Source organism: Pituophis catenifer, unplaced genomic scaffold (assembly GCF_029215685.1).
Source record: "Pituophis catenifer annectens isolate HBS135680 unplaced genomic scaffold, rPitCat1.0.hap2 SCAF_10, whole genome shotgun sequence".
NCBI lineage: Eukaryota > Metazoa > Chordata > Lepidosauria > Squamata > Colubridae > Pituophis > Pituophis catenifer.
In genome coordinates this window covers 20670771-20696377 of record NW_027256890.1, presented here as the reverse complement: position 1 = coordinate 20696377, position 25607 = coordinate 20670771, and the positions used below count along the sequence as shown (strand labels likewise).

The 25607-nt window shown below is 43.6% G+C and overlaps 1 protein-coding gene across 1 annotated transcript in view; it reads right to left on the bottom strand.

Annotated features, from left to right (window-relative positions):
• CNIH2 (cornichon family AMPA receptor auxiliary protein 2) overlaps positions 1-25607 on the bottom strand; it is a 37009-nt gene that overhangs the window by 10823 nt on the left and 579 nt on the right. The window contains exon 2 of the mRNA XM_070950791.1: positions 6567-6635. Within this exon, the coding sequence (XP_070806892.1) occupies positions 6567-6635 (69 nt within the window). The remainder of the gene's footprint in view (positions 1-6566; positions 6636-25607) is intronic.

Below are 25607 nucleotides of genomic sequence, written 5' to 3'. Positions count from 1 at the left end.
AACATCATCAGTACTAGGAGGAGGAGGAGGAGAAAGAAAGAAAAGGAGGAGAAAGAGGAGAAAGAAAAGGAGGAGAAAGAGGAGAAAGAAAGAAGGAGCAGCAGGAGAAAGGAGAAAGAAGAGGAGAAGAAGAAAGAGAAAGAAGAGGAGGAGGAGGGGAAGAAAGAAAAGGAGGGGGAGGTGGAGGAGAAAGGAGGAGGAGAAAGAGGAGAAGGAGAAGAAAGAAAGGAGGAGAAAGAAAAAGAAAAGGAGGAGGAGGAGGAGAAAGAGGAGAAAGAGGAGGAGAAGGAGAAGAAAGAAAGAAAAGGAAGAGAAAGAAAGAAATGGAGGAGGAGGAGAAAGAAAGAAGAGGAGGAGGAGAAAGAAGAGGAGAAGGAGAAGAAAGAAAGGAGGAGAAAGAAAGGGGAGGAGGAGGAGGAGAAAGGAGGAGGGGGAAGAGGAGAAAAAGGAGGAGAAGGAGAAGAAAGAGAAAGAAAAGGAGGAGGAGAAAGAAAAGGAGGAGGAGGAGAAAGGAGAAAGAAAAGGAGAAGTAAGAGAAAGAAGAGGAGGAGGAGAAAGAAAAGGAGGAGGAGAAAGGAGAAAAAAGAAGAGAAGGAGAATGAAGAAAAGAGGAGGAGGAGAAGAAGACAAAAGACAGAGAAAAGGAGGAGGAGAATGAGGAGAAGAAAGAAAGAGAAAAGGAGAAGGAGAAAGAGGAGGAGGAGGAGGACTGGGTGTCCTTGGTGCTCTCTGAGCTGGGGAGTTTTCTTGCCGATGTTTCATGACCCAACTAGGTAACGTTATCAGTGCTAAAACAGAATGGCTTTGCTCTCTGTTTATAATACAAGGGGCTTATTTGCAGGGAGCAAACTCCACCCTCCGTAGCGCTGATGACGTTACCTAGTTGGGTAATTGCTTCTTGTCCTGCCTTCAAGTGCTTTGGAGAACAGGTGGACCCCCTCTTCTTTGGGGGCAGCCCCTCAAATTTTGGAAGGCAGCTATCATGTCTCCCCTGGTCCTTCTTTTCATCAAACTAAACACCTAAATCTTCTCCCCTTTTTAAATGTAAATTTTAATTTGTTTTTAAATTATGGGGTATTTTAAATTTGTTCAGCCAAATTATTTAATTCGTTTTTATTCTATTTTAAATTTTTGTATTTATGTGTTTTATCCTGTGGCTGTTCACCGCCCTGAGTCCTTCGGGAGTAGGGCGGGATAGAAATTTAAATAAATAAATAAAATAAATAAACTAGACACCCCCAATTCCAGCAATCGTTCTTTATATTTTTTAAGTGTTTTTAAGTGTTTTGTTTATTGTTTTTAATTAACGAGGCCAAATTTATATATGTATATTTTTAACTGTATTTTAATATTTGTACTTGATGTTTTTACTTGGCTGTTCACCACCCTGAGTCCTCAGGGAGAAGGGCGGTATACAAATTCAAAATAAAATAAAAATAAAAATAAATATGTTTTAGCCTCTAACCCTCTAATCCTCTTCGCTGCTCTTCTCTGCACTCTTTCCAGAGTCTCATCGTTTTTTTTTAAATATTGGACTGACCAAAATTGGATACAGCCCAAAAAGTCCTCAACTTACAACACTTCATTTAGTGACCATTACAACGGCACTAAAAAAAAAAGTGACTTGTAACCATTTCTCACACTTAACGACCGTTGCAGCGTTCTCCGCAGTCACGTGATCAAAAGTCAAGACGCTTGCCAGCTGGCTCCTATTTATCACCGTCCTGGGGTCACGTGCTCCCATTTTGCAACCCCCTGGCGCGGAAAGTCAAGGGGAGGGGGGGGGAAGAGGCCAGATTGGCTTAACGACTGTGCGACTGACTTAACAACGGCAGTGATTCGCTTAACAACGATGGCAAGAAAAGTCGTAAAAAAGGGGCGGAATTTATTGAACGAATGTTTCCCTTCAGCGACATAAATTTTGGGGTCGACCACGGTCGTATGTCGAGGACTACCAATATTCCAAGGGGAGGGGTGTCTTATAAAGTTTTATAAAGTGGTATTAACACTTTATAACACGGTCGCTCCGCGGCTAAGACGCTCAGCTTGTCGATCGAAAGGGTCGACAGTTCAGCGGTTCGAATCCCAGCACCGCGGAACGGGGTGAGCTCCCGTGACTTGTCCCAGCTTCTGCCAACCTAGCAGTTCGAAAGCAGGTTAAAAAAAAAATGCAAGTAGAAAAATAGGCACCACCTTTGGTGGGAAGGGAACAGCGTTCTGTGCACCTTTTGGCGTTGAGTCATGCCGGCCGCATGACCCCGGAGACATCTTTGGACAGCGCTGGCTCTTCGGCTTTGAAACGGAGAGGAGCAGCGCCCCCTAGAGTCGGGAACGACTAGCACGTATGCGCGAGGGGAACCTTTACCTTTACCGACACTTCACGTGACCTGTTAATGCAAGCCCAGGACTTCAGGAGAACCCCTCTCTTTATTTCTAGTTCGAAACTCGGCCTCATTTTGGGCCTTTGCATGCAAAACTTCGCAGGGCTCTTTTGCGGGTTTTTGCTTGGAGATTCCATGCGATGGAAGACGAGAGCTTTTCATTTTCCACCTGCTTGCAAATGTGCCCTGATCCAGGGCATCCACCTCGTTTCTGCGGCCCGGCGGGATTGTAGGAAGGGAGTGTGGAAAAAAATAAAATAAATTGAGGTCAGACGGCACTATTTATACCTTAAGGAGGAGATGGGCCAGCTGAGAGACATCACACACTCTTGGTGAAGTGCCAGCCACAATTTAAGAAGGCAAATTGCAAAAAAAAAATCTGGGACTCTTCATCGTGTCCTTTGCTGATCTTGAGATTCACATGTTCTAGTTTTGATCTCAAAGGGGGCTTCCTCGCCTGCAGGGAACCGTTTACGCAGGCCCGCCTCGGAGACGGAGCTGAATTCTGAATTTTTATTTTGTTTTTTGTTTAAAAAAGGGCATTTCTCAAACGCTTCGGAGCCTATGGAAAAGCTCGTGAAAAAAAAAAATACCTCGGGGGGCTGCCCCAAAGAAGAGGGAGTCAAGCTATTCTCCAAAGCACCTGAAAGGCAGAACGAGAAGCGACGGGGTGGAAACTCGTCGAGAGAGAGAGAGAGAGAGAGAGAGAGAGAGAGAAGCAAGCTGGAAACGAAAGGAGGAATTTGGCTAACAGCTAACAGGACAATTAAATCAGGGGAACGACTTGCCACCAGAAGTGTTGGGTGCTCCAACGCTGGAGGTTTTTTTTTTAAGGAGAGACTAGACGACCGCTTTTCTCAAATGGTGTAGGATCTCCTGCTTGAGAAGGGGGGTTGGACTAGATGACCTCAAAGGTCCCTTCATCCGGTTTATTAGGTTTTATGGGTTAGTTTTTAATTGTATAGCTTGGGGTTTTAAATTGGGAGGGCGATTAATTTAATTTATTTTTAGTTATCTTAACTTTTGTATTGTATGTTATTTTAATTTTCGGCTGTTCACCGCCTTGAGTCCCTTCGGGGAGAAGGGCGGTATATAAATTCAATAAATAATAATAATAATAATAATAATAATAATAATAATAATAATCATCCTTCCTTCCTTCCTTCCTTCCTTCCTTCCTTCCTTCCTTCCTTCCTTCCTTCCTTCCTCCCTCCCTCCATCCAAGTAGGAGACCCTCTACTGTTCCAGACCAATGGCCGTCCAAATTCTTCTTAAAAACCTTTAAAAATAGTAAAACCTCTGCCATTTTTAACACCTTTTTCGTCCACTACTGTTAGTCTGGCTTTTATACTTTTTCCATCTTCAATTTTACAAGGAAATCTTGATTTATTTATTTATTTATTTTCATTATGAACCGTTTTTTAAAATCTCGGTTCTACACCGCCCGGAATTCGCCGTTTTACGAGATGGGAGGCTGCAATTAAATCGGTTTAATTAACCACGAAATCATTACCTCCAGTTCAAAGCTTGCCCCGTCTCTCTCTCTCTCTCTCTCTCACACACACACGCACCAACAAACACACGCAAACACGCAAACAGCCTAAACAGCAGGGGCAGCGTCTTTGACAAGCCCCTCCAATTTGCAAATTTCCGTCCAACCGATGGGGCAGAAAAAAAATGAGAAAACCAGCTTGTAAAGCTGTCGGAGCTGATGTTAATTTTCATGGAGACGATATTAAATTCAATTAAATTGCGTGGAAAACCACTCCAGTTATTTAAGGGTGCTTTTTCTCCGAACGAACTGGATATATTTTCTCGTAATGAAGAAGGTGAGGGTGCAAATTTAAGTAGGAATTAAGTAGAAAAACACACACACAAAAAAAAAGAAAAGGGAATACATGCTTAATTTTACACGTGCTAACGGCAGCTAAAATTCTATTTGCGCAACAACTTGCTTAGCGCATTGTAAGCTGCCCTGAGTCTCCGGAGAAGGGTGGCATATAAATAAAAAATAAAATAAAAATAAAATAAATAAAATAAAATAAACAACGGAAAAGTGAAGAGATCTCTACAGAGGAAAACGTAATCCCAAAGATATTAGAAGGTGCAGAAATGGATAGATTAACGCTTAAAGTCAAGGAAAAGGAAGAAACTTTTGAGTACTTTTTAACCTGTGGACTCATTTTTATCAATGGCTAGCCAATAAAAATGGAAATGTGGAAATATAAGAGGAGGATTAATTTTATAAGGAAGGTTTATTAAAATGGACAAACAAATATTATTACTGTTATGTGATCAATATTAAGGTTATGAATATTGTTATGATGACTATTTCTCAAAATTAATTGTACTCAGACAATAACACAGTTTATGTAAAAATGGGATTTTTTTTTATATTAAATAAAAACTTTTTTAAAATATGTATTTTTAGGGGGTTTCGTTTTGCAATGTCCGTGTCGCAACGTAGCTTGCAAAAGGAACGCGAGAAAATTATCTTCGGCGTCTGACACCGTGTGTACTGCCAATTCCTTCTCATAAACTTTTGGCTCATTGCCACATTTAACTCGGATTTAAATTGTTTAAAAGAAGCAGACACAATACTAAGGGAGTCCTGGACTTACAACAGTTTGTTTAGTGACCGTCCAAAGTTACGACGGCACTGAAAAAAAAGTGACTTAGGACTGTTTTTCACACTTACGACCGTTGCAGTATCCCCGTGGTCACCGGATCAAAATTCAGACGCTTGGGAACTGACTCATATTTACGACGGTGGCAGTGTCCCAGGGTCACGTGATCCCCTTTTGCGACCTTCTGACCAGCCAGGTCAACGGGGTGGTGGGTGGTGGTGGGGGAGCCGGATTCACTTAACAACTGTGTTACCGATTGTCAGGGTTCTGACAGATGCCCTAATTAATTCATGAGCCTCGAGCCAAGATTCAAAAGAAATCCAGTTATTTATTAGGAGCAACATGTCGGCACATACCCAAGTCGAGTCAGCTCTGACCCCACGTAATTTACATCCCAACTATGACCCTGTTTCCCTCCCTCTTCCCAGGGTGTGTCATCAATCACATTCTCCAACTGAGCACTTTCGCGGGCTGTAGAAAACACGCCTCTCCGGCTGGGTCTGGTAACCTAGGATGCAGCCTTGAGAAAGGTATGCGTGGAATGTGCTTCTCGTTGCTGGTGTGCTGGTGTGGCTCCGTCGGTTTTCCCCCCTGGCAACTCGAAAGCAGGCCAGGAATGCTTTACAAGTTGACCCCGATTTAAGAAGGGCAGCGATTCACTTAACAAAAGTGGCGAGTAAAGGTGTAAAAAGGAGCAAACTCATGTAACAAATTTCTCCACTTAGCAACATAAATTCTGGTCTCAATTAATCAATCAATCCCGTTAAATCGAGGACGACTTGCAAAAGAAGGAGGTGATTGCAATGTCTATAAAGAAATAATTTACACCTCCACGGAAATACAGCAAAATAAGGATGCAAATCCTCTTGAATGCATTTGGGTTGATATAAAAGGGGAAAAAAAAAAAAAGAATGACATTGCCATTGGTGTATACATATAGTCCTCGCCTTACGACCTCAATTGAGCCCGACATACCTGTTGCTAAATGGGACAGTTCTCAAGTGAGTTTTGCCCCCATTTTCTGGCCACACCTGTTAAGCAAATCACTAAATCATTAGTAAGATGGCTGTTAAGTGAATCCAGTTTCATGCAACCGCCCCTAAGTGACTGTCATAAATCTGTTGCCAAGCGTCTCGAGTTTTTGACAGCCGGGAAGCTGTGATGGTCGTTAAGTGTGCAAAATGGTCCCAAGTCCCTTTTTTTTCGGTGCCGCTGGGACCTCAAACGGTCGCTAAATGAACTATCGTAAGTCGAGGATTATCTGTAAATCTCCACAGAAATACAGCAGGCCCGTGACGCAAACTGTCTTGCGTCAATAAAAAAAAAAGGGGGGAAAAAAGAAGAATGTTTTTGCGCCGTTAAGCGTATACGGAAGAGAGGAAATAAATGAACTCTTTTGGCCTGTTTAAAGCAGATTAACAGAGTTCGAAGGGACCCCATTAGGTCATCTAGTCCAACCCCGCCCCCAAGCAGGAGATTTTTGACTAGCGGGGAAGGAAAGGGAGAAGACAGACAAATGGAGACACACAAACCTCAGACACGATATGTTTAGACTTACTGCCCTGGCTGGATTGCCCTGGTCGATGGGATTCTTAAAATCTATGTGCAATTCGTCAAAGGCGATTATCTAAATAAAAAAGAAAGAGAGAGAGAGAGAAAGAGAGAAAGAAAGAAAGAAAAAGAGAGAGAGAGAGAAACAAATTCAGAAAATGTTCTTGCTCCAGGAGAAAAAAAAGCACACAGGCAGGTCGAGCCATTATAATCACCAATTATAATTATACAGAATATAAATAAATATAATTATGTAAGTCCAGGACTTGCACGGATGCTCCATAAGGAAAGAAAAACAGGGTTAATATATATATATATATATATATATATATATATAGATAGATAGATAGATAGATAGATAGATAGATAGATAGATAGAGGGAGAGAGAGAGAGGGATATCAGGGTGCAGAATTGGCACCCAGATGTGAAATCCGCGGGGTTTACACCGCAGACAAGATGGGTCTGAGCATCTGCTTTTGAGATGTTTTGGAGTTCAGAAGTTAGTCCTGGAGTGGAACCCCAATTTCCATCAGTCCCTGCCGGTAAAGAGGATGAGTTTTGAGGTTTCCGGCTGGAAATTTGCAGATTCCTAGACTGATATAATCTCATGTACCAATAAAACAATGAGAATGTCTGTCTATTTATCTCTCTCTCTCTCTCTCTCTTTCTATCATCTATCTCTCTTTTTATCTCTATCTAATCTACCTATCATTTCTCTATCATTTTTCTATCAATCTGTCTTTATGTCTCTATCTTTCTATATCTATTTTTATATCTATCTTTCTCTCTATGTCTATTATCTATCTATCTATCTATCTATCTATCTATCTATCTATCTATCTATCTATTTCCTTCCTTCCTTCCTCCTTCCTTCCCTCTTCTCTCCTCCCTCCCTCACTTGCATCTATCATCTCTCTCTCTTTTTATCTCTATCTCTATCTAATCTACCTATCATTTCTCTCTATCATCTTTCTATCAATCTGTCTTTGTCTCTATCTTTCTCTATCTATTTTTATATCTTTCTCTCTATGTCTATGTCTATTATCTATCTATCTATCTATCTATCTATCTATCTATCTATCTATCTATTTCCTTCCTTCCTTCCTCCTTCCTTCCCTCTTCTCTCCTCCCTCCCTCACTTGCATCTATCATCTCTCTCTCTTTTTATCTCTCTCTCTATCTAATCTACCTATCATTTCTCTCTATCATCTTTCTCTCTATCATCTATGTCACTATGTCTCTATCTTTCTATATTGATTTCTATATCTCTATGTCTGTCTCCTATCTATCTATCTATCTATCTATCTATCTATCTATCTAATCTATCTCTATCTGTCTCTCTCTCTCTAATCTATATCTATCTATCATCTATCTATCTATCAGTCTCTCTCTCTAATCTATATCTATCTATCTATCTGTCTATCATCTATCTAATATCTACCTATCTACCATGTTTCCCCAAAAATAAGACCCTGTCTTGTATTTTTTTGAACCCTGAAATAAGCGCTTGGCCTTATTGCTATGTGCTCAAAAGCCCAATTGGGCTTATTATCAGGGGAATGTCTTATTTTGGGGGAAATGGGTTCTCTATCTATCTATCTATCTATCTATCTATCTATCTATCTATCTACCTACCTATCTACCTATCTACCTACCTACCTATCAATCTACCCATTAATCATGCACAGGTAATCCTCAAAGTACAACTACAGCCGAGACCAGAATTCCTGTTGCTAAGTAAGGCAGTTGTTAAATGAGTCACATCCAATGTTACAACCTTTCCTTTTTTTTTTTTTGCCTCGGTTGTTAAGACAGCAAATCACTGCAGCTGTTAACTGCATCACACCGTCGTTAAGCAAATCTGGCTCCTCCTCCCCGCGCCCCCGTTGATTTGGCCTGGGAAGCCGGCTGGGAATTCCGTGATCACGTGACACCCCGTAAACACGTTATCCGTTCCCAAGCACCATAATTTGGATCACATGATGGTGAGAATGCTGTGACGGTCATAAACCCGAGGACCGGACGTAACTCCCGTTTTTGCAATGCCGTTGCAACTCTGAACAATTGTTAAGCCCAGGACTGCCCGATATCAAACATTGCTATAATTCTAATACTCTCCCAATTCTCGTGGGGTTTTTTTTTTTTTTTTGGATGCTGGCAGAAAGCATTAGCTTACACGATTATTTTATTTTTAACAAAACCACGATAAGCTTTCTATTTAGAAAGATTAGCGCCGTTCTCATTTATTCCCCCCCCTTTGCTTATTCACTGTCGAAAGAGGGAGGGAAGAAAAAAACACAAAACAGCGAGAAGGATTCGAAAAGTTCAATAAAGAATGAAATGTTGAAGAGAAGCTAATTCGGGTTTTTATTCGGGTGGAATAAATCAGCTTCCGGGCTCGATCTGCGGCTCTCGGATGGATCGAAGCACTTCTCACAAAAGGAAAAAAAATTATCTTTAAAAAAAAAAAGGTTTATTATTCATTAAAACGATCTTTTTTTTTTTAAAGGGGGTTTATTCTTTTTATCTTCTGGCTGCTCCCAGCCAAAGTTATTTCCAACTATCACTTTTATCTCAAGGCTAAACTTTGCATGTTGCCAGGTTCCAAAGTCAAAATTAAATAAATTTTAAAAAGCAGAGAGGAAAATTCCTGCGTTGAATAAATCTGCGTTTTAAGGAACTGATCGCCTCCGGATTTCCTCTGGAGTTTCAAAAATAAATAAATAAAGAATAATCCCACCCTAAAAGACATAAATGAATGCAAAAGGCAACAGAACCTGCTTAAAAAGCTAGGGGGTCGTGACAATTGAATAGAACCTCCATGCTCAGGAATAGCGTACAGTTTCTAAACCGGCTTCTGGAAAAACAGAAACCTTAATAAGGGCTAGATTGGAGATATAGTTGTCCCTCAAATAACCAGGCCGGATGTCCCAAAGAGCTTTCTAGATATTAGGCATTCCTCGACTTACGACCACAATTTAGCCTGGTTGCTAAGCGAGACAGTTGTTAAGTGAATTTTGACTCATCAGACGACCTTCCTGGCCACTGTTAAGTGAATCACTGCCATCATTAACTTAGTGATACATAGTTAAATGAATCCGGCTTCCCCATTGATTTGGCTTGTCGGGAAAAAGAGGATCCATCGATCCCGGAACGCCACACCACCGTCATAAATACGAGAACCGGGTGCCAAGCGTCTGAATTTTCGATCGGGGGATTGCCGCAACGGTCGTTAAGTGTGAAAAACGGTCCTTTTTTTCAGTGCCGTTGTAACTTTGGTCACTAAACGAACCCTCGGGGATTTTCCATGGGAAAAGGGAGAAATTTGGGAGGGGGGGACAGTTTTCTTCCCGGATTCTACCGTGAGAAGGAAGGCCACCAAATTTTGTAACTTGGGTATTTTCTCGTCTTTGCTCTCACTCTCCTACAGGAGCCCCCCCCCCCATTACAGTACACCATTTTATCTGCTTATTTGCTGTTACTCTCTACCTGTTCTCTCTGCATGATCACTGTTTGATCATTGCTACTTGTAGTTTTCTACTATTTATTGAATGTTTTAATACTGAACTTGTTCCTGTTTGAAACGCACGAAGAACTGTTTTCTTGTGTAATGACAACAACTGGTAAGAAGACTTTGTACTTGGAATATCCCTGAATTGATATTTTAACTATCGCCTTATCCGTGTATGACTTGGATTGTTATCGGACTTTGCGTTACTTTTTTCTAAAAGTAAAAAACTACCACAACTGTGTGTCAGTATATTAACTGTGGTTATTCAGCCGCTTTCATGTGCATACTCAAAGGGTACTCTGCTCAATAACTCATAAAATCGGTTATGAGCCCAGAATATCCTTAACACGCACATACAGAGGCACAAATGCACAGGCCCATCTGCCGTTCTCCATTGTGGCATCTTCTTCTTTCGGGAACAAAACAAGCCTGCAAAATCCTGCCAAGCTGGGTGAGTCAAACAGGATCGTTTTCCCGGTGCCGTCACTCCGGAGGGGAAAAAAAAAAAGACATTTTAATTTTCTTTCTTTCTTTTTCTTTTCCGCTTCATATTTTCTTTTTTTCTTTCCCTGAAGTCTATGGGAGCCCAGCGCGGCTGACAACCTTTCCAGAACCACCCACGTCTCTCCCCAGGTCCCTTGTCCTCTGCCGGCGGAGAAGCTGAACTTTCGCTGCCTCCCAGCACGACAAAATAATAATAATTTTTTTTAAAAAAAAAATTCTTTCGTTGGAAGGGATCTTTCTACTCCAGCCCATAATAGGCGCTTCCCTGCCCACGCAGCGTTTGCCTGCTGCTGTTAAACGACAAGAGAGAAAGAAAGAGAGAGACTGACTTGCCAGGGGCGAGAAAAGGACAGCAGAGACGGCTCACGAGGGCGAGCGGGTCTTCTGGGAGGAAAGGGCACCACTGGGGGATCTTTCCATGTGGGGAGACATGTCAACTCGCAAAGAATCCCTGGCCTGCTCTCGAGTTGCCATAGGTAAGGGGGATGGGAAACCGATGAAGCAACACGGCAGCCAAAGACAGGAGCGCATTCCAGACATATCTTTCCCAAGGCTGTCTCCCAGGGTGACCCACAGCGGCCTGGAGGGGAGTGATCTCTACAACCCGCGAAATTGCTCCGTTGGCGAATGTGATTGATGACACACCCTGGGGGCGGGAGAGGGAAACAGGGTCATGATTAGGGCCGTAAATTACGTGGGGTCAGAGTTGGCAGAAAAGGGAGAGGAGGAAGATGGGTGTAAAACCACCTGCTGTGGGAAATCAAAGATGGGATTCTCTTTCTTTCTCAAGTTAAGGGGTGGGTGGGGGAAATCCGGGGCTGCTTAAAGGAAGAACTGTGCAGAATGGGGGAGAGTGAGACTACGGAACTCCCTGCCACTAGATGGAGGGGTGTTTGGGTCGGATTTTGAAAAGATCCATATAGGGCAAATGTATAGAAAATCCAGACAATATTAGACAGAATAATTAAGCTAATAATTAAGCAGTGGAACGACTTGCCTCCAGAAATTGTGGGTGCTTCAACACTGGAGGTTTTTAAGAAGAGAATTGGATAAATATTTGTCTGAAATGGTACAGGGCCTTCTGCCTGAGCAGGGGGTTGGACTAGAAGACCTCTAAGGTCCCTTCTAACTCTGATATTCTGCTAAGATCTGGATTGCGATGCCTTGGCCCTTTCTTGTGTCCCAAAACCCCATTCCTTATCCAAAATTCTGGACTAAATTAGCTTCTTTCTCATGACATTAAATTCTTCTTACATTTTTCACCAATTGGGCAACTTTGGGAGAACCCGGATTTTTAAAAAGGACAAGCTTCTAGTCCTCACGAACCTGATCTTTTGGGGGTTTTTTTCTTTTTTTAAAAAAATTCTCTTTGAATATACGTAGTCCTCCGCTTACAAGAATTCGTTTAGCGACCGTTAGAAGTTACGATGTCACTGGAAAAAAGTGACTTATGTGATCGTTTTTTTACTCTTGGGGGTCGTTGCAGCAAACTCCACCCCCACCCCATGTGATTTAAACATTCGGCGGTTTGATCCCCGACTCACATTTATGATGGTCGCAGAGTCCTGGGGTCACGCAATCCCCTCCTGCGATGAGCAAAAGTCCAGGGGGTGGAAGGAAGTCAGATTCATTTAAGAACCATGTGACCGATTTAACAACTGCAGTGATTCATTGAACATAATTATAAATTATCTTGAATGAATGAATGAAAAAGAAAGAAAGGAATGAATGAATGAATAAAGAAAGGAAGGAATGAATAAAGAAAGGAATGAATGAATGAATGAATAAAGAAAGGAATGAATGAATGAATGAATGAATAAAGAAAGGAAGGAAGGAAGGAAGGAAGGAAGAAAGAAAGGAATGAATAAAGAAAGAAAGGAATGAATAAAGAAAGGAATGAATAAAGAAAGAAAAGAATGAATGAATAAAGAAAGGAATGAATGAATGAATGAATGAAGAAAGAGGAATGAATGAATGAATGAATAAAGAAATGAATGAATGAATAAAGAAAGGAATGAATGAATAAAGGAATGAATAAAGGAATGAATGAATAAAGAAACAAATGAATGAATAAAGGAATGAATGAATAAAGAAAGGAATGAATGAAGAAAGGAATGAATAAAGAAAGAAAAGAAAGAATGAATGAATAAATAAAGAAACGAACGAATGGATGGATGAGTAAATAAATAAATAAGGCCAAAAAAAAAAGTTGCAAAACGGGGCAAATCATACTGAACAAATGTCTCACTTAACGACCTAGGCTCGATTGTGATCGTTTTAAGTCCAGCGACTGCTTGCCATTCAACCCACATCGGATGAGTTTCTTTGTATAATTTCAACAGCCGCCGCGTCTTCGCCTATTTCGGGTCGGGGGTTTCAAACCCACCCACCCCTCCGCTTCTTTGGAAATTCATCCTTCGTTTTATCTTCTCCTGCCCCCCCCCCCGTCTTTTGCTCCAGTGACAGTCAAAGCACAAATTGCATCCATCACCTGTCAAAATCACGCTGAGTCTCACTGAAGCCCGGGAAAAAATGCCTAGCAACGCTGACACGCTCACTTCCGTGTGCCCAGCCGGAGCGATTATCACACCACGGGTGTCTCTCTCTCTCTCCTTCCTGAATCCGTCTTCACTTCTATTTCTTTTTCTCTCTCTCTCTCTCTTCCCTCCCTTCCCTGTCTACCGAGCGCCAGATTTTTATTTTTTTTTTATTTTGGTCAAAAAAAAAAGAGAGAGAAAACAATTTTAACTATTTCTCCAGGAAGCTTCCTGAAGGAGAGTTGCGATGAAAAAAGAACATGTAGGTGGCAAAAAGAAGGGGGAAAAAAATCCACCTTCTCGGATTTGCACGTTTCGGCTTATCGACGAAGGGAAGATTTATGAGAGGCTTGGTGCACGCCGTCGATGGGTAGTGCTTAAACCTGGTTTAAGGAGAGGCCGGCATTGCGCATTCACTTCAACCTGCTTGCCCCAAGGAAACAGATTCTGTCCTCGGGTGACACCTTATTTTTTTTTTTAAAAGGACAAGGGTCTAGTCCTCATGAACCTGATTTTTTTTCCTTTTCCCTTCCTTCCCACTTTTCTCATTCCCATCTTCCTTCCTTCCTTGAACTTTCTTGCAATTTACATACTTCTTACAAAATCACCTTTCTTCCTTCTTTCCTGTTGCTTATAATTTACATACTTCTTAGAAATTTCCTTCCTTCCTTTCTTAAAATTTACATACTTCTTAGAAATTTCCTTCCTTCCTTCCTTCCTTTCTCGTAATTTACATACTTCTTAGAAATTTCCTTCCTTCCTTCCTTCCTTCCTTCCTTCCTTCCTGTTTCTCGTAATTTACATACTTCTTAGAAATTTCCTTTCTTCCTTCCTCTTATAATTTACATACTTCTTAGAAATTTCCTTCCTTCCTTCCTTTTTTTTATAATTTACATATTCTTAGAAATTTCCTTCCTTCCTTTTTATAGTTTGCATACTTTAGAAATTTCCTTCCTTCCTTCCTTATAATTTACATACTTCTTAGAAATTTCCTTTCTTCCTTCCTTCCTTTTTCTTATCGTTTGCATACTTCCTAGAAATTTCCTTCCTTCCTTCCTTTTTCTTATAATTTACATATTCTTAGAAATTTCCTTCCCTCCTGAACTTTCTTGCAATGTACATATTTCTTAGAAATTTCCTTTCTTCCTTGAACTTTCTTCTAATTTTCCTTCCTTCCTTCCTTCCTTCCTTCCTTCCTTCCTTCCTTCCTTCCTTCCTCTTCCCTCCCTCCCTTTTTTTCCTCACACAACTTCCTTTCCCTTCCCTTCCCCAGGATTGATTCTCAACCAGGGATCCTCTGATGGGAGATCTCTTCTTTCCAATTGCAGATCAAAGGAACCAGGGCTTTGGGTGATCCAGTCTAATCTTGGGGCTTCAGAAGGAGATTCAGGACTACGGACAGCTCCGTTAAAGAGAAGTGCAGAAAATTCACAATCGGAAAGATGAAAAAACAGGGGAAATTAACCCCATCTTGCCATCTCTGAGGCCAAAAGCAAATCGTGGAGAAATGCAAAATTGGATCCTCACAAAATACACTTTTCTAGAAATGTTTTCCAGGCCAGAAACCAAGATTCACAGTATTTGTTCCTAAGCCTGGAGCAAACAGATTTTTCCTACCAGCATAAGACATTCCTGTTGCTATTTCTAATATATATATATTTGGAGTAGTACCATAAAATGATATATCCATGGAAAGATAATTTAATCAAGAATGTCATGCAATAACTTTTAGGAAGGATTTGCTATTAGAATAGCAGTTACAGCATAAAGAAGAAAAGCGAAACAGGTAGAAAAAAATGAGATATACAAAAATAGGAAAAAAGGAGATATGCAAAAATGATCCCCATGTCAGTTAATACTTCATTGGGTAACCTTTTAGCATGAATGACGGCCTTACAACGTCTTCCCATGGAGGGAACCAAGTCTTTTAGTTCTAATGTGAAACCAAGATTGAATGATGGCTTCTATTAACTGGGTTTTATTGCTGGGTCGCTTCTGACTAACAAAGTTTCTTGAGTCGGCTCCATAGATTTTCCATTGGGTGAAGGTCTGGGCTATTCCCAGGCCATTCCAGCGGTGGAATAGGATTATCTTGAAACTCCAGAAAAAAAGTGGTGTTATTAGCCATCAAACCTCACAAATACACTTTTCCCAAAAAGTTTCCACAATTTTGCCCGCTACTGTATGTATATAAAATCATATATTTTTCCAGATGGACTATCACTCAGCCAAGGTTGAATTAGGGCTACAACCAAATGGGAAAACTTTTAGGAGAATTTCTTAGGGCAAAGATTGCACCTCGCATTAAAACTTTCTCGGGCTTGTGGATGGAAAACGGGAGCCAGATTCTGCAAATCCAGTCCTCGACTTACGACCACAACTGAGCCTGGCACTTATGTCGCTAAGCGAGCTCAGCCTGATGGTACAACCTTCCTTGCCACAAGTTGTCAGGGGAACGAGTCCCTGCTGTTGTTAAGTTAGTCACACCCGGTCGTTAATCCAGCTTCCCTGTGGCTGTTCAGATGGTCGCAAAAGGGGGATTGCGTGACACCCCCCCCCCGGGATGATGCTGACCGTCATAAATACGAGCGTTTGAATTTTAATCCCGTGACCATAAGGGATGTCGGTGTGAAAAACAATCCTAAATGCTTTTTTTTTCAGTGCTGTTGTAACTGAATCGTCACTAAACAAATTGTTGTAATTTGAGGACTAGCTGTATCCTGTGAGCAGCTTGTAAAAACACCTCTCCCCCCCCCACGTATGGCTCACATGCTAAGGAACCGTGGAAATCACGCAAGCGTTTGCAGAGATCCCGTCTTTCTGGGATCCATCCGGCATCAAAAGCCACCGTTCAGAACAATTGTTTCTGCTCAGCCTTCGGAATGGCAGCTGCCATTGTCGGCGCCGATAGCCGTGAAACCAAGATCCGGCAAAGTGGCTTGAGATTATTATTATTATTATTATTATTATTATTATTATTATTATTATTATTATTATTTAAAAAAGCTATTTTTAAGCTTTTAAGACCCTCGCGGCTTCCAGCCATAACCGGTTCCCTGAGCTAATAAAACGAATTATTGTGGTCATAGGTCGAGGACTGCCTGTATTAATTATCCTGTTCCTTGAAGATTTAAACCTAGGCTTTAAGTTTCTTGAAGTTTCGGCCTAGGCCAGTGATGGCTAACCTTGTGCCAGGAGCGGGGGAGGGGGGGAGGAGGAGGGGGTCGTGCGCACGCATGCCCACATCCATAATTCTATGCGCTCCATCCCCGCGCATGACCCCCCCCCTCACTCCTGGCACGTGATGGCACGGTGGCCCCGGTAGGCCTGTTTTTCGCTCTCCCGAAGCTCCGGAAGCTTCCTTGGAGCCTGGGGAGGGCGAAAATGGCCTTCCCCACCCCCAGGACGCCCTCCGGAGGCCAGAAACGGCTCGTTTGCCGACTTCCGGTCCCATCGTTCTGGAGGCTGGGGAGAGCAAAAAACAGGCCTTCCGGTCCCACCTGAAGTCGGCAAACGGGCTGTTTTCGGCCACCGGAGGGCCTCTGGGGGGTGGGGAAGGCTGTTTTCGCCCTCCCCAGGCTCCTAGAAAGGCTCTGGAGGCTGGGAGAGAGAAAAACGGGCCTTCTCCACCCCTACCCCTGAAACCCTCCGGAGGCCGGAAACAGCCTGTTTGCCAACTTCCGGTGGGCCCAGAAGGCCCGAAAATCAACTGGCGCCAGAGCTGAGCTCGCGTGCCCACCAATACGGCCACGCGTGCCACCTGTTCCATAGGTTCGCCATCACGGGCCTAGGCTGTAAAAAAATAAATGAATTAAAAACATTGGTTCAGGAGAGAGAAAAATCAACGTTCTTTAAATGGCTTCATCTATTAAAGCATCAAAAATATACCAGCTTTGGAACTGACCCAAATCCTTGATCAGGGAGAGAATTAGGAGTACCCCATTTTCTATCCAGAGCAAAGACTGACAGGTCAGCTTGCTAAATTTTCCAACTTACAATGGCAAATTTTTTTAAAAAAAAAATCGCAAAGGCCATGGCAAAAATTGCAACGAGAGAGAAATAAGACATTTCAGCCGGGCATCCCCGACGGGATGGGCCAAGGCAAAACCAACTTCAAATATTTTTTTTGAGTTAACGGTAAAAGGAAACGCGATTTAGTCTCTCTTTTGTCAAAAACCAGGAGTTTATGGCAGCGGGTAGCAACGAATAAAACAGTGGTCTGGAACGGGCATTGGATAGGGGGGAAAAAAATCTGAATTTTGATGAGGTGGATGTCAGCATTCTGATGCTGCCATAAAAAGACGAGGCTTGACTTTTCACCTACTTATTTTCTCTGTAGATAATATCCCCTAGGAGATGGGATGGGAGGGGGGAACATTCCTGTGGGGTGAGATCAGAAGCTGGGGAAACTGACTTGGAAGGTGGCCAATGAGAAGATGAGAATTGGGGAACGGAAAGGGAAGGGTTTGGGGGTCAGAGGGTTAGTACCGGCTCCGACGAAGTCGGGGCCAGATCTGTCGTACTCAATAAATGGAATATTTATTTATTTATTTATTTATTTATTTATTTATTTATTAGATTTTTATACCGCCCCCTCTCCCGAAGGACTCGGGGCGGTGAACAGCCAAAATTAAAAAACATACAATATAAACAATTAAAATACGTTTAAAACAGAATTAAATCCAAAATGGCTCCCCAATTTAAAACGCCTTACCCATACCCCTATAAATAAGACGAATTTAAAATTTAAAAATTTAAAATTTCCACATTTAAAAAGGGGGAAGATTTAGGCCAGGCCAATTAATCTTTCAGCAAAGATTAATTGTTTGGGAGTGCAATTTATTTGAGATGACACCGAAACCTGACAGTGGCAGGATTTGGGTTTGGCTAGTCTAGAGAAAAGAAGGAGTAGCGGGAGACGTGATAGCATCTTCCAAGATTTGAGGGGCTGCCCCGAAGAAGATTTGGGGGTCAACCTATTCTCCAAAGCCCCTGAAGGCAGGACAAGAAGCAACGGGTGGAAACTCATCAAGGAGAGAGAGAAGCAACCTGGAATGAGGGAGAAACTTCCTAACAGTTAGGACAATTAACCAGTGGAACAGCTTGCCACCAGAAGTTATGGCTGCTCCATCATTGAAAGCTTTAAGAAAAGACCGGACAACCCCTTGTGTCATGTTGCATAGGGTCTCCTGTTTGAGAAGACCCCCAAGGCCCCTTCTGGCTCTATTCGGCTTCTGATGGATCGGCTCTTCTTTTAATCCCCATCCTGTTAAATCTTCCGGCTGCCAGTTAGCCAGGGGCTAATCTTTTGTATCCCTTTCTCTGCAAAATTGCTCGATATTTTTTATTTTATTTTTTTTGCACACACCTTCGATCTTGGATTGGCGGCTGAAGCTGAATCACGGCAAGGAAGCCGTGCCAGGGAAGAGGGGGCGGCGTTCGCTTCTTTTATCTCGCACCCCTTTTCTTCCTTCCCATCCGGGTTGCGGGGTGAGGGAGGCCCAAAGGCTTGGAAATTTGGAAGCTGGGCTAATGCCAGCCGACCCCCCCCCTCCCCAATATCCTGGCGGCTCACGGGTGTAGGAGAGTCTTTTGAGAACAGCCCGGCCCGACAGAAACGCGGGGGAAGAGAAGAGGGAAATAATATACGGGGAAAACTCTTGTTTTTATTCTTGTTTTCAACCTTGAAGGTACTGTCGGTTGCTAGGGCAACCGGAGCTGTCAATTTTGGGGTGTTTTGTGTGCTAACCAGCAGACAAGAGGGGTGGGGGGAGAGCTGGGAATCCATTGAGGGTCACTGCCCCCCCTCTAGATAACCCACAAATTATATTCTGAATTCCTCATCCTGTTGAATCCTCTGCTTGGCCCCGTATCCTCAGCCAACAGTCTCTTGGCAGCCAGAGACTACATCTCCCATCCTTCCCATCCAGCTAGTCTTTTCTTCCCCGCGGGATCTGCAACTTGTTCACCTCTGCAAGGACGGGCGTGAAATCCTCCCCTCTAAAGGAGGGAGCAAATTGACGAAAGCCAAGTGGCTAGTCCCTGGTGTCAGCCCGAGCTAGTTGATTTGAAGACGAACAAGAGTTGGATGGGACTTTGGAGGTCTTCTAGTCTAACCCCCTGCTCAGGAAGGAAAGCCTATATACCATGGTTGTTGAATTAAGATTAATCCAACTTAACTACGTTTGTTTAATCCTTTAATTAAGATTAAGCTAACTCCGGGGCTGATTGAGCGGGGCAGATTGGCTTGCAGACGTCTCGTTACCCAACTAGGGAATGTCGTCAGGGTGAAGTGAGGTAGGGTTTGCAAATCTGATTACAGTCTCTGCTTAGGCCGAAGGAATCCAATTTTCTCTTTTCTTTCCGTTCCTCAGCCAGGGACGCCTTTCAAAAAAAAAAAAAAAAAGAAGAAGAAGGATATACTGTACTTTTCCTCTGGAAAAAATAAAAAATAATTGATTCCTTGATAACTTCGGCATCCATCGCTTCGCCAGCCCTGGCAAAGGCTCATTTTGGATGGCGAAATATTTCTTGAATAGCCGCCTCCGGTGGTGCCAACACAGAGAGAGCAAACAGGGGTCGAAAAAGGGAGAGACCTTGTACCTCAGAATCCCCTCATAAATCCAAAAGGACAATCAATTTCCCCAAAAGGGTAACCATGGAAACAAATCAAAATATATATATATATATACCTAGGTGTCTCTAATTATTGAGCCCGTTTCCGACGTCTAGCAGGCCTTGCCATCCCCAGTGACACCTAGAAGACTGGCTGCCAAGCTCAACGTGCTAACCCCTCCGTTCTCTTCATGAGGACTAGAAACTCGGGGCCTAGCTTTGTGCCGTGCGCGGAGGGGGGGGCAAGGCACTCTAGCGGGGGGCCCAAAGGAGGCGGAGAAAACCCTAAAACTGCACACTGCCACCTGTGCGTGATTTGGAGGTGCCCACGCACACGACGGCGAGGATTTCCTCGAGGGTGACGCTCGTGCGGCACTCGAACTCAGATCCCGAGAAAGGCAAGGAGGAGGGGCGGCCGTCCTCCTCCTCAAACCCGGCTTGGTTTTTTTCTTGCAAATTGTATTTCCATCGGGTTTGAGTTCTCGCCAAGAGTGAAAACCATGGATTCTGGGGTTTTGTTTTTCGGTTGCAGAAATGAAAACTATATTTCCCAGCCGCCCAAGGGTTTAAGATCAGGAAGGTCTTCCGGCGAGGACACGGATCAAAAGCAAATTGCATTCCGTCGACCTCAAACTCTCTGCAAGTGGGGGTTCGATATTGAATCGCATCCGTTTTGATATTTTATGTCATGTTTCTTTACTGGTATCCTGAGCTTTGAAAGAAAAAAAAAACAGGCTGTTTGATAAACGGGGGGTCAGACTACAAGACCTCTGAGGTCCCTTCCAGCCTGAGGATTCTACATACAAATAATTCAAGGCGGCAAATATATCCAACACAACCTCTGCCTATTTTCACAACAACCCTGTGAAGTGATTGGTCTGACAGAGAGAGAGGGAGGGGGAGGGAGGGAGGGATTGAGAGAAAGAGAGAGAGAGAGATTGAAAGAGAGAGGAGAGAGATTGATATATATATACGTGTGTGTGTAAACGAAGAAGCAGACATTCTGCGAGCTCCGGAACTAAAATAATTAAAATTTTATTCTACTAAGCTTTCTTTGTTTACAAATATACCTGGAACTCGTATTTTTAGAATAGTTTGTTATATATATATATATATATATATATATATATATATATATATATATATATATATATATGCAAAAAATTAAAATCTCGGGTGTTTTCCCGTGTCATGTTAAATAAGTTAGTTAAAATGTTTAAAATTCTGGTTAAAATCCTATCTTAAAACCAGAATTTTAAACATTTTAACTAACTTGTTTAACATGACGTGGGAAAACACCTGAGATTTTAATTTTTTGCATACACACACCCACGAAAACTTAAGATACACAGACACACACACACATAAAATATAAAGGGAAGACAAGCAGAAGACATCCGAGATCTGAATGAATGAAATAGCCTTATTAAATACTTTGTTCGTTACATACAGTAGTTTATACACTGCTCAAACAACTAAAGGGAACACAAAACTACTGTATATAAAGAACAAAGTATTTAATAAGGCTATTTCATTCATTCAGATCTCGGATGTCTTCTGCTTGTCTTCCCTTTATTTTTTTGAGCAGTGTGTATATCTATATATATATATATATCTATATATATCTATATCTATATCTCTATATCTATATCTATATCTATATCTATATCTATATCTATATCTATATATATATATATATATCATCTATATATCTATATATCTATATATCTATATATCTATATCTATATCTATATCTATATCTATATCTATATCTATATCTATATCTATATATATATATATATATATATATATATAGCTGATAAAGAAATAACATGCAGGCAGCCCAAATTCAAATCCAAGTAAGGGTATGGCTAGCTGATGATAGATAGATAGATAGATAGATAGATAGATAGATAGATAGATAAGATAGATAAGATAGAGAGAGAGAGAGAGAGGGAGGGAGGGAGAGAGAGAGAGGGAGAGAGAGAGAGAGAGAGAGGGAGGGAGGGGCAGGCAGGCGGGCTGGCACAAAGTCACCCAGCCAGCTCTATGGCTAAGGCATTACTAGAACTCCCAGTCTCCTGGTGATTCACCCAGCATCACCCAGCCGTCTTTCATACCTAAGGCAGAACTAGAACTCATCGTCTCCTGGTAATTCGTCCAGTCACCCAACCGTCTTTCATGCCTAAAGCAGGACTAGAACTCACCGTCTCCTAATTCGTGCCTAAGGCAGGACTAGAACTCACCGTCTCCCGGTGATTCGTCCAGAGTCACCCAGTCGTCTTTCATTCCTAAGGCAGGACTAGAACTCACCGTCTCCTAATTCGTGCCTACGGCAGGACTAGAACTCACCGTCTCCTAATTCGTGCCTAAGGCAGGACTAGAACTCACCGTCTCCTAATTCGTGCCTAAGGCAGGACTAGAACTCACCGTCTCCCGGTGATTCGTCCAGAGTCACCCTGTCGTCTTTCATTCCTAAGGCAGGACTAGAACTCACCATCTCCTAATTCGTGCCTACGGCAGGACTAGAACTCACCGTCTCCCGGTGATTTGTCCAGAGTCACCCAGCCGTCTTTCATGCCTAAGGCAGGACTAGAACTCACCGTCTCCTAATTCGTGCCTACGGCAGGACTAGAACTCACCGTCTCCCGGTGATTCGTCCAGAGTCACCCAGCCGTCTTTCATTCCTAAAGCCGGACTAGAATTCACCGACTCCTGGTGATCGGCCCAAAGTCACCCAGCCGGCTTTCACGCCTAAGGCAAAACTAGAAATCTCCTGATTTCGCGCCTGATGCCTTAAACCACCAGATCAAACAGGCTTACCAGAGCCCCCCTGTACAAAAACTATAACTCCCAAGAGCACCCACTTGAGCTACTGACAAGGTAGCCTGGGAATGGCCGTTCCCAGGTCCTGGAAATCCACAGGCCTCCCTCAAGTATTTCAAAAGGAGCTCTGGTAGCTCAGCAGACTAATTAACATCCACTTACATCTGCTGCCTGCAATTACTGCAGGTTCGAATCTCGCCAAGGCTCAAGGTTGACTCAGCCTTCCATCCTTTCTAAGGTAGGTAAATTGAGGACCCAGTTGTGGGGGCAATAAGCTGACTTTGTATAAATATACAAAAGTATGAAGGCTATTGCTTAACGCATTGTAAGCCGCCCTGAGTCTCCGGAGAAGGGCGGCATATAAATCAAATTAAAAAAAAAAAAAAGGGGTGAGGGGGCAGAGAGGACCCTCCCCAAAGAGTCCCATCGACTACGAAACATCACAATCACTTCAAATGGGAGGCACCCCTAGTCCTTTTTATTTTTTTTTAAAAACAACAACAACAACTTTTGAGGTAGGCTCTCCTCTCTCAAAAATAAATCTGGAAAATAACCATTCGGATACATCGAAACGATCCCGACGTACATTGAAAAATGAAGATTATCCAAGAGAGCCATTTTAAAAAAAAAAAAGAACACGAAAAGCTCAAGATAACATTCCGGAATATTTTGCGATATGAATGCAATATTAATTCCTGAATATTTGACATTTTAAAACAAAGTGGGAAGGGGGGGGGACCTTACCATCAACCCTTAAACTCGCTGGTTAAAACCCCGGTTAAAAGCTCAGAGAGCGACGAAAAAAACCGATGTTCCAATCCTACGTCGGTTCGTATCGTTTAAATAAAGGAAACCCATTCCTGATTTAAGCATCCTTGGACCGTTTTATTGTCAAACCGAATCCGATACCCATTATTATTATTTAAAATAAAAAAGCAGCAGCAGGAATTCCAAGCATTTTTACACTCCAATCAGATCCACGGAGGGGGGGATTTATTTCGCTCAGATCCTGCCCTCTACCCCCCCACCCCACGAAACCCCCCCTCCCCAAAAAACGAGCCCCACAGCGAAGGAGTTAAAAGATGCCAGCATCCCCATTTATTCGGAGAGGGCTCTCTATTGTAAACACATGTAGTTCCCATGGCAACCAGAGTCAGGTTCCTTGGTTACAGATGGAGGAGAGGAAAATTGGGGAGGGGGGCCGGAGAGGTGGAGGACAGAAAATGGAGGAACAGAAGATTTTTTTAAAAAATAATAATAATAATAATTTTAATTTTTTTGTTTTTTTAATCAAATCCTTTCCTGGGATTCCTGAACACGTCACCCGAAAAGGAAGAAGATGGAAAAAAATCTTATTTTGATTTTAAAAAAAAAAAAAAAAATGAGGTAGGGGATAGCTGGAAAGTTGCAAAGGAGGGGGGCCAGGAGGAAGAGGATTTTTCTGAATTTGGGGGAGGGGGCTTCAATGCCCCCTTTTAGGGGTGTATAGATAGATAGATGGATGGATGAAGCTTTCTTGAGTGTGTCCCAATCAAGCCAAATTTCGCACCCAGTCCCTTTGAGGAGCGACGGCTACCCCTCCTCAAAAAAAACCATGACCCCCCCCATTTCTCCCCCCCCGACAGAAATAAGGCAGGCTTTGCATCCCCCAGACCCAAATCGCGGTCTCTCCCTCCCCTCTGCGAGGACAGGAGGCGTCTCTGCCGGTTTGAGGGATTCACGGGGAGGGGGCTTTCTCGTCTGCCAAATTGCTCAGTTCTGGCCCCCCCCCAGGTGCCGAAAGACCCTCCCCTCAAAAAAAAAAAACCCACAAGGCTGAAGATTGAGATAGATGATGTAGATAGATAGATGACCCCCCACCCTAAAAAAAAATCCAGTGCTTTCCTAGCCCTTCAGTGGGGAGGGGGCTTCAGTGGGTTCCAGATCCTCAGGAATCTTGTTTTTGAGATTTCAGCCCCTTCCCCATAAACTTAAACCCCTCTCCCCATCCCGGGTTTGCCAGGCCCTCCCAAAATTGCCCCCTCCCCGATTTCTCCCCCATCACTTCTCCAGCCTGGTCAGAGAAACCCCCCCCCCCAAGATGGCTTGATGTCTGCTTTGGATGCCCCCCCCCACTGCCCTTCATCCCCTCCCCCAAACCCCTAAGACCCAGACCCCTGCCCTTCTCCTTTCCCCCCTTTAGACCCTTCCCCAGTCACCCGCTCTCCCTTTCCCAATCCTTAAGCCCCCTCCCTCCCTTCCAGAGCCCTTAAGACCCTTCCTCTCTCCTCTGGCCCTTCAGCCCTCTGCACCCGTCCCCCCCCCCCATTCCCCAACCCCCTGCCCTCCTTTTCTCTGGCTCTTGAGCCCCTTGCCCTCCCTTCCCCAGCCCCTAAGCCCCCTGCCCTTCCTTCCCCAGTCTTTGAGTCCCATCACCATCCTTCCCCAGCCCCCTGAGCCCCTTCCTCTCTCTTCCCTGGCCCTTCAGCCCCCTGCACCCCCCCATTCCCCAGCCCCTAAGACCCCTGCCCTTCCTTCCCCAGCCCCCTGCCCTCCGGCCCCTGAGCCCCCTCCTCCCCTTTCTCTCTGGCCCTTGAGCCCTCTCCCCTCCCTTCCAGAGCCCTTAAGCCCCTTCCTCTCTCTTCCCTGGACCTTTGGCCCCCTGCACCTGCCCCCCCCCCATTCCACATTCCCCAGCCCCTAAGACCCCTGCCCTTCCTTCCCCAGTCTTTGAGACCCCCTCCCCATCCTTTCTACGCCCCCTGCCCTCTGAGCCCCTTCCTCTCCTTTCTCTCTGGCCCTTAAGCCCCTTCCTCTCTCTTCCCTGGCCCTTCAGCCCCCTGCCGCCCCCCTCCCCCTCCCCTCCCTTCCAGAGCCCTTAAGCCCCTTCCTCTCTCTTCCCCAGACGCTAAGCCCCCTGCCCTTCCTTCCTTCCCCAGTCTTTGAGCTCCCCTCCCTATCCTCCTCCGGCCCCTGAGCCCCCTCCCCTCCTTTCTCTCTGGCCCTTGAGCCCCCTTCCCTCCCTCCCAGAGCCCTTAAGCCCCTTCCTCTCTCTTCCCTGGCCTTTCAGCCCCC